The 9,171-nt window shown below is 42.3% G+C and overlaps 2 protein-coding genes across 3 annotated transcripts in view; one reads left to right on the forward strand and one right to left on the reverse strand.

Moving 5' to 3' along the window:
- The window catches only part of LOC109961278 (F-box/LRR-repeat protein 7), a 19,356-nt gene extending 15,274 nt beyond the window's left edge, over positions 1–4,082 (forward strand). Inside the window, exons 3-4 of the mRNA XM_020601973.1 lie at positions 844–1,461; positions 2,708–4,082. Coding sequence (XP_020457629.1) covers positions 844–1,461; positions 2,708–3,444 — 1,355 coding nt within the window. The 3' untranslated portion in view covers positions 3,445–4,082. The remainder of the gene's footprint in view (positions 1–843; positions 1,462–2,707) is intronic.
- Positions 4,083–4,483: 401 nt separating this feature from the next.
- The window catches only part of LOC109961451 (TNFAIP3-interacting protein 1-like), a 6,977-nt gene continuing 2,289 nt past the window's right edge, over positions 4,484–9,171 (reverse strand). Inside the window, exons 2-11 of one of the 2 annotated variants that reach the window (XM_020602270.1) lie at positions 8,148–8,241; positions 7,919–7,991; positions 7,583–7,657; positions 7,425–7,490; positions 7,182–7,307; positions 6,968–7,081; positions 6,771–6,848; positions 5,814–5,939; positions 5,599–5,705; positions 4,484–5,419 (exon numbers count right to left, since the gene is read on the reverse strand). In XM_020602270.1, coding sequence (XP_020457926.1) covers positions 5,634–5,705; positions 5,814–5,939; positions 6,771–6,848; positions 6,968–7,081; positions 7,182–7,307; positions 7,425–7,490; positions 7,583–7,657; positions 7,919–7,991; positions 8,148–8,233 — 816 coding nt within the window. In that variant the 5' untranslated portion in view covers positions 8,234–8,241 and the 3' untranslated portion in view covers positions 4,484–5,419; positions 5,599–5,633. Of the gene's footprint in view, positions 5,706–5,813; positions 5,940–6,770; positions 6,849–6,967; positions 7,082–7,181; positions 7,308–7,424; positions 7,491–7,582; positions 7,658–7,918; positions 7,992–8,147; positions 8,242–9,171 lie in introns of both variants that reach the window. The other variant, XM_020602261.1, reaches the window with a different exon arrangement.

The raw sequence follows: 9,171 nt of genomic DNA on the forward strand, positions 1-9,171 counted from the left end.
TCTATACCCCCCGCCTCCTCACTGCTTGAGGCTCTTAGCCACTACTGGCTTAACACAAATCTCTGTTGGCTATAATGGGTAGCACAGGCAATAGTTTCAACAAAGAATTTTAAAAAATGAATTCTCCAGTTTTGCTGCATCGATTTTGATATTTTTTGTGTCTATTTTGAATCCAATAGTGTTTCAGTGCAATTCTAAATCAGTGAGGTAATATTTTAGGGGTGTACTACCCAATTTGTGGAGACGGTTAGCTCGATGGGAGCTTTGATCAGTCCTGACACAATAACCTTATAGTTAGTTCAGCTTTAGAGACTTCATATTTTTAACAGAAAGCCTGCAATAAGGCAGGCAAGGATGCCGTCGGCTGCATTATGTGACATGTATGCTTTTGATCCGACTTGAACCTAAAAGTTAGGATGTCTGTCTTTTTACCTTACCTCTTGTCAGTCACCAGACTTTCTGGAAGTGCACTACTCAATTGCTGATTTATCTCTTTAAGAGATTTGCATGAAAACTCTTACCTTCTAGGTCTTAACATGCAGTAAGATAATAAGATACTCTCTCTATCTCTTTTAAATGCACAATACATTTGCTGTTGTTAGTTGACGGAAATCATTCTGTCAAAAGAAGAAAAATTTTATGTAAATGAGTCAGGGTTGAGGAGAGTACAAAGAAAGTAAAAAATACAGTATTCATTGCAAAACTATTTCTGGAATGCACCAAATGTCATGATAAGAGAGTGGATGTTTCCTTTAATATATGGTTACAATTTCCAGATTCAAGGACTCCCTTGCTTGTTCCCCTTCACTCTATTCACATTGATCTTGTCTTTATTTTACTCAGGTTTAGACTCCAGCACAAGGGCTCTGAGCACCCCAAGCCCTGGTCTGATCCAGCCATCCAAGTCTTCCTCTCTCTCCTCACCTGCCCTCTCTAGCAACGGCCATGAGACCAACTCTTCGTCTTCCTCCTCTGCCCCTGCTGAGACAGTTGCTGTGGTTCACCCTCAGCCCAGCACTCACACTCGCTCCCGCCAATCAAAAACCTACCACCATGCCCCTATTGACCTTCTCCCTGACCACACCCTTCTGCAGATTTTCTCTCATCTCCCCACCAATCAGCTGTGCCGCTGTGCACGTGTATGCCGCCGCTGGTACAACCTGGCGTGGGACCCAAGGCTGTGGAGCACCATCCAGCTAACGGGAGAGTTGCTGCATGCTGACCGTGCTATCAAGGTCCTGACTCACCGCCTGTGCCAAGACACCCCGAATGTGTGTCTGACCCTAGAGACAGTGGTGGTCAATGGCTGCAAGAGGCTCACTGACCGGGGACTGCATGTAGTGGCTCAGTGCTGCCCGGAGCTGCGTCGCCTGGAGGTCGCTGGCTGTTATAACATCTCTAATGAGGCTGTGTTTGAGGTGGTGTCCCGCTGCCCCAGCCTGGAACACCTGAACCTCTCAGGTAAAAAGAAAAAAGCTACGGTGTCTCTTCTGTGTCAGGCAGGCTTACTCAGTTTTAATGGTTACTAACTTACATGTGGATTTACCTCAAAGAGTCCCTCCTCTCTGTCCTTCTCATTCATTTCTTCTAAAGCTGGTAAAGAGTAAAATAAAACAAACTCTGCCAACCTCAAGCTCCCATGTGGGAGAAGAAAGGGTTTCTTTAGCTCAAAGCAGAACCTCCCTCAAAATGAGTAAGAGGGCCAGTCTGCAGCTTTCATCAAGCAAGTAACACAATAAACACTGACTTGGACAGGACCCCAGTGGCAGAGCTGTGTCTGCACCACTAGCATCAGGAAGTAAGACCTTTGCTGGTCAATGTCTGCTGCTGTTGTTGTGTCTCTTATTTAAAAAGCCAAAATAAGGAAATTATGTTTTTTCCCAACTGGTAAGGACACTGGACTTTGAATTTTTCCCCTTTAAAACTTACCACAACTTTGGTTTTGTTTGCACTCCAACATTTTCACGCTTCCAGTTGCAGGCACGTGGCCAAATACAGTAGGTTTTACTCTGGTGCCCTCAAGTGGTGACTCATAATGGAGTTTAGCCTTCATGAGTAAAAGTCAGCAATACTCACAAGCTCTTCACTTTCTTATTGTACCTTCTATTATAATACATAATCAGAGTGGTTTAGTTGCTGCTCCGTGAGCACAAGAGGACACCAAGTTTCTGTTTCAATAAAATAAGAAAGATTGGATGTACAAAAAGCTGTTAGCCCGTGTACAGCCAAGTATAAATTTGGGTTATTCACTACTATTTTCTGTGCCACTGATTTGCAATGGTTTGCTATGTTCAGCAGCTTCTCTAAACTTTAAGATGTGGAAGAACAAAGTCATACAAATGTCTATCCTTCAAACCAAAATAATTGTTTAAGTTATACCACAACTGAAGAGCACACAGGAGAACAGTGTCTGTTCAAGGGTTTGTACACTAATGCTAAAAAGACCTGGCTTTGGATGATACTGCTAAAGCCTCAGCTTCTGTTGAACTGTAGAGAACAGGGATTGTGGATTTTGTCCCCCATCACCGTACATAAAAGCAGAGCATTAAGACCAATATTATGAACAGGAAGAATTATTACAGCAAAACCTTTGTAATGTTCAAATGGGTACCTGATTTTTGTTTTATGAAAGGGCTAAAAAAAAATGCAAACCTCCATTAAAGCTATAGCTTGTTTTTGAGCTAACAGCCTCTCTGTCGTCCCTCAGGCTGTTCCAAGGTGACATGTATCAGCCTTACCCCAGAGGCCTCACTCCAGCTGGCCCCTCTGCATGGCCAGCAGATCTCCATTCACTACCTGGACATGACTGACTGCTATTCCCTTGAGGACGAGGGATTGCGAACTATCGCCTCCCACTGCCCCCGCCTGACACATCTGTATTTGCGCCGCTGCACCAGACTGACAGATGAAGCCTTGCGTCACTTGGCTCACCACTGCCCCTCGATAAGAGAGCTTAGTCTCAGTGACTGCCGCTTGGTAGGGGATTTTGGCCTGCGTGAAGTCGCCAGACTGGAGGGCTGCCTGCGCTATCTGAGTGTAGCTCACTGCACTCGCATTACAGATGTGGGCATGCGCTATGTGGCTCGCTACTGCCCAAGACTGCGCTACTTGAATGCCAGGGGTTGCGAGGGACTGACAGATCATGGTCTGGGCCACTTGGCTAGGAGCTGCCCCAAACTCAAATCTCTGGATGTGGGTAAATGCCCACTGGTGTCAGACAGTGGGCTGGAGCAGCTGGCTATGTACTGCCAAGGCCTGAGGCGAGTGAGTCTTAGAGCCTGCGAGAGTGTAACAGGTAGAGGACTCAAAGCTCTGGCAGCCAACTGCTGTGAGCTGCAGCTTCTCAACGTGCAGGACTGTGAGGTGTCTCCAGACGCTTTGCGGTTTGTGAGACGCCACTGCCGGCGCTGCGTCATTGAGCATACAAACCCTGCTTTCTACTGAGGCAGGGAGCTCTTGGACTGGTCCTCTGACAAGTGGATGTTCTAATATTCCTGCTATGGTGTTGGCAGAGTTCAGTGGCTGATGTGAGTAACTGGTTGAAAACTGGTGTGCAATACTGGCCAGAATTTGTTTTTTTAAATGTTCTTAGTGGCCGCTAATGCTGCCCTTTGAAAATACTTCAATAGAATGTACTGTATTTAACATATTTATCTGTAAAAAAAAACAAAAAACAGAGAAGCATTTGAGTGTGCAACTTTTTTCAGCATCAAAATTTCCAGTGGAAGAACATGCTACAACACTGAGCACTGTTTAAAAGCCTTACAAAGTATTTTAAAGGTCATCCTCACCATAAGGCCCTGAGTCATAATCATTATCATACATTACTACATCCATTTGAACCCTTAAGAATATAGCCACAAAACAGCAAACAAAGCAGGACTGGTGATTTACAATATACTCAGTTTCACTTTCTTTATGTTGTGTGCATATGTACTTCATGCAATTGTACTGACAATCACTTCAACTGAGCTCAAAGTGCCATATTGTACATTTTGTCAGTAATATTTCTGCTAATTAAAGGTGACTATTAGCCATGCCAAATAGAAACAAACTGTTATGGGATCATTTTGACAATAAACAAGAACATATTGCTGCTATAACTGTGCTGTGAAATTTCTTCTAAAATCTGCCATGTTTATGAGTAATGTAACTGGGAGTGTCAAATAACATATGCATTGGTAAAATGTGTTCTTCCCCTTTAAGAACTCAAGTGTGTGGGTACAAAGGGCAGTGTGTGCATGAAGGAAAATTCTTCTTGCTCTAAAATAGTTTGATGAATTGAACCTGGTTTTAACCTCACAGTGTGAACACATCTGTCTGGCTGCCCCAAAGGCATCATCCACATTATTCACTGTGCACTTTGGCTGTGAGAGGTAATGTCATAAACTGTGTGGAAGCACAAAAGGCAGCAAGAGGGAACTCAAATACAGACAGACAGACAGGCAGGCTGACAGGTAGAGTTTATTATTGGGTGGCTGTGGCTTAGGAGGTAGAAAGGGTCATCACCTAAACGGAGGGTTGGTGTTTCAATTCCTGGCAGCTCCAGTCCATGTGTCAAAGTGTTTGTGAGCAAGACACTGCATCCACCTGGTGCAGGATGCAGGACCACCAGACATGAGCAGAGCATGGTTGGCAGACTGGTACCCAAGCTGGGCACTGCCTGGGAAAGCCAACTCTGGAACAGGTGAAATGGGTCTGGAGAACTGGCTGCGGACTAACACACCAGTGGAATCATAGTATGAAGAAAGAGACTGAGGTGTTTTTCACTCCCATGTTGAGTGACGGGCAGAAGTGTACAAGGGATTCTTCACATATTCCAAACAGTTTTATTTTTACAATAAATAATCAGAAATTGAGGAAAATATGTGCCAACAATTTCATTCAAACATACAAAAATATGTCAAAATACATGTCATTAAATACTTTTTCTTCTTCTACAAAGCCAGTCTTCCCTCTCTGACAGACCTCAGGTACAACTAATACTGAATAAATACCCGCAAAAAAGACTCCAGATAACACAGGATGTCTTCGAGACACCGAGCAATATGGTTCTAGTTCTTCCTATCCTCAAATTGGTCACGTCATTGGTTATCTCTTTACAACTGCAGATGTACCTGACTTTCAGAGTTCACCTTTAGTGCGCAGTAGGACCAGGTAGTTTATCAAAACAGAACTGTATGCTGGTCTATTGTTCCTCTGAATGTTCTTTTGCACTTGAAGGTAGACAACAGGAAAATACCTCATTCATTTTGCACCTTTGATAAACATCCATGTCAATAGTGTTTAGGCTGTGCAGTAAGTGATATCTCTTCTTTCTTCCTTCCCCTGTCTTCCACCAAATGGGACCAAATCAGCGGGGTGGCCGTGTTACAACCACATTGAAAACTACCTGAAGATGAAGTTGTGGCGTTGTGTTCTGCAAGAGAAAAGCGCTCACTTGTAGTCCTCCCTAACACCCTCTCACTCTGTTAAAGACAAACTGATACTGTGTCATACTCCAGGACAGACTTCCATAAAGTGCATCATAAGATTAATACACAAAAACTGGGGGGGGGGGCTTAGAATTTCAATAGTTTGTTATCAAGAGTGTAACACCTTTGTAACTGGATGTGGTGATGGTTAACTGGCACCTAATTTGGACTTTTGGCTCGATTTGTGCCGGTACAGTGAAGCAAAGGTTGTGGTGGTCGAGTCCAAGTCACCTGTAAAAAACAGAGACACTAGATTTAAATCATTTTGTGTCAGTTCTTAATTTACTGTAGCAAACGTGGAAGAACATAAGCACATAAACTTCAAATCAGATGTCGTACTTGAGATTTAAGGACACAAAGCTCAGTGTGAACTTTTAGAAACCTCTTCTTTAGTTCCAGATACTTCTCCTTTAGCTTCTGCTTATCCCCACGCTCCTTTAGAAAGTCTTCCTTATACACCTCAGCCTAAAATTGGATGACAAGAAAACATGATAAAGAATACAAATGTGAATTTGACAGAGTGCACTATAGGAATACAGTAGCTGGTCTTTTTAGGAAACACCCTTATTTGTTGTGTTGTTAAAAGTGAGGTGAGAAGGTTGATACCACTCCCCATGTTAGCTTAGCTTAGCATAAGTAGAAAAACACGAGGAAAACAGCTCACCTGCCACTCTCTAAAGATAACCAGATACACCTACCAGCACATCTAAGGCTCACTAATTAGCATTTTATATCTGGTTTGTCCTAAAAACAAACATGTGAATAGAACAATTTGTGGTTTTATGGGAGCATCTGTGTCAAACTATTTCTGGACAGTGTTTTTCATTGAGCTTTTATGTGTTGTGTAGTTGCATATGTTGTCTTAGCATTTAGATTGTAAGACATCTAAAGCCAAACTCCTTAATTCTGGTAATATTTTTAACCCGTTCATTGATATTATTACCTGTTATTGTTAATGTAGTTAGCTTTTATTTTTACTGGAAGCTTTGTAGCATCTAGCAAGGGACTACAAATTACAGTTAGGCTTTGGTTTAACCCTGGTGCATTTACAGAAATATTTATCAGTACACTGCTACTGTCCCTCTGTAAGTAAAGGATTTTTAAAAAATGAGCATGTAACCCAGAAAACCACAATTTACACTTTGGTTTAAGTGAAGATATTGTGTGTTTATTAGTAAATTTTAGAGGTACTGGTAGGTGGATTTTCTTGCCTTTGGGCAGACAATCTTCTCATCTAAATCTCAGCAAGCATTTCCCAAAATGTCTAAGTATTTCTTTAAAAAGAACAAAGCTCACCTGGTATTTCCACAGATCCTGTAGTGTTTCATTGCTCACCCCCTGAGGCTGAGTGGTCTGAAGAGCCTCCTCTAGGGCCTGTACAAATATAGTGAAGCAACAGTTATAACACCATTGTTGCAGGGTACAAATGCTGTGATATACCTGTATGTGCTGTTGTGAAGTGCTCCCTCTATGCAGCAGATTTCACACCTCACCTTGTTCAGTCGTATGATCTCCTCTTGCTGATGCTGCCCTCTACGGGTCAGAGTTCTGTTCTGCACTTGCAGCTCTTTTGCCTCCTTTTCGGCCTCAGAGTTAACATCTCCAGTCTACGAAAAAATGTCCATGAGGGATAAAATGATGACTTACATTGTACAGATGTAAACCATTTAAAGGATTTCAGGATTAAAATCTGCAGGTAGCATTTACCTGTTTACGCTCGAGTGTGCTGAATTTTACTTTTTTATTGGACGTGACAGGCATTTCACCCTCCTCACACACCTTCTCTTTAAAGTGACCGTGGTTTAGTTGCAGTAATGCTTTCAAATCCCAGACCTGAGTGTTAGGTAAAGAAAAGAACACATTAGAAATCAGGTTAAGTAAAATAATAAAACAAACTGACAAGAGCTGAATAAAACAGTGAAGAGGGCTGTGTGTTTTCCCCATCCTTACTTTGTCTTTGTAGTATTGCACCATGGTTCGATACTCTTTTGCCCATTTCTCATTAATAGAAAGAAGCTGTGTAAGACAAAGAATCTTATAAGTCTTAAAATTACATGCATGTGTTTTGGGATGAATGTACGTAAATCTCAGTTCTGAAATGTGCTCACCTCTTGGTTTTGCTCCTCCAAGATCAGTATCTGTGCTTTCATTCTGATGTCATTGTCGACCGCTGACGCTCCTGACTGTGGCACACAAAAGATACAAAGAGGAACTATTTAAGTGTGGCACGGGGTATGTCTACTGGCAGCAGCTGTTTTGCAACAGCATTGTATCCACTGACTTCCTTTTACACATTTTTGGAAGTTTTGCTTTGGGCTGTTTCCAGTAACACAAAAAACACGGTCATTTCCTTGTGGTCAGAGAATCAGGCAGTGACTGTGTGAGAATGAATATTATTTTGTCAGCTGTATCTTCCAGCGTTGCATGTGCTACAGCAACATTACCTGTGTGACTTCCACCAGACCCTCAGGATGAAACTCTGGAGGTGTGTGAAGCTTTTCAGCTACGTAGTCATACCTACAGACAAATTATTAGCATGAGTCCACATTTGATCACTCAATTAAAACGGAACAGTTGGCATTATTTAGTTTTTTATGAACTAGGCCAATGAATCCTCAGAAGTACTCTGCATGCAGCAAATACTTCCAGTTAAAATTATGTGATGTGTCTCACCTCTCTGAATTTGGCAATGATGGAAACAGTCTGTGAGTCTGTTTGACGTCTGTGGGAATGGATTCTCCGACCTGTGATCTGTCCATTGTGTGCACTGTTAAAACACAGAGAGGAAGACACATACCTTGAAAAAACAAACTCATAACAGCCATTTAAAAACCCTTACTGTAGCATGAGCTTACAGTGTGCTAAAATAATTCTGTAGAATGAGTTGTATAATCTAATGCTCTCTCTACCTTTAAGATTAGACTTAAGACTTTCCTTTTTGATAAAGCTTATAGTTAGGGCTGGATCAGGTGACCCTGAGCCTTCCCTTAGTTTTGCTGCTATAGGCCTAGGCTGCTGGGGGGGCCCCATGATGCTCTGAGCCCCTTTCCTTTCCTCTCTCCATGCATCTATGTGCCACCATTACACATCACTAACTGTGTCTCCTCTCTCCCATAGCGTGTCCTCTCTCTCTCCCTGGACCTTTCTGCAGGTTGCCCTGGCCCTGGAGCTCTATGTCTCCGGCCACATCAACCTGCCCAGTGTTTGATTGTTTGTTGTGTCTTGTTACTTTTCTCTCTCCTCTATCCACTCACCCCAACCGGTCAAGGCAGAAGGCCGCCCACCAAGAGCCGGGGTCTGTCAGAGGTTTCTTCCGTTAAAGTAAGTAAATGTTTTTGAAGCCCATCGTTGAAAAGGAAATTATAGAGATAGTGAATAAATGTGGTAACAAAACATCTAGTGAGAGTGATGGTATCACTATGACAACTGTTAAATGGGTAATTGAGGGGATATACAAACCATTAACCCATATTTTTAACATGTTGTTTCGACTTGGGCAGTTCCCCAATAATATGAAAATAGCAAAGGTTATTCCACTGTATAAATCTGGTGATAAGCACAACCTCACAAATTATAGACCGGTTTCTCTGTTGTCACAATTTTCAAAAATTCTGGAAAAACTCTTTAATAACAGATTAGACACATTTATTGATAAACATAAAATCCTCTCTGATTGCCAATACGGTTTTAGGTCGAA

This window comes from Monopterus albus, unplaced genomic scaffold, assembly GCF_001952655.1.
Source record: "Monopterus albus unplaced genomic scaffold, M_albus_1.0 scaffold3.1, whole genome shotgun sequence".
NCBI classification, from domain to species: Eukaryota; Metazoa; Chordata; class Actinopteri; order Synbranchiformes; family Synbranchidae; genus Monopterus; species Monopterus albus.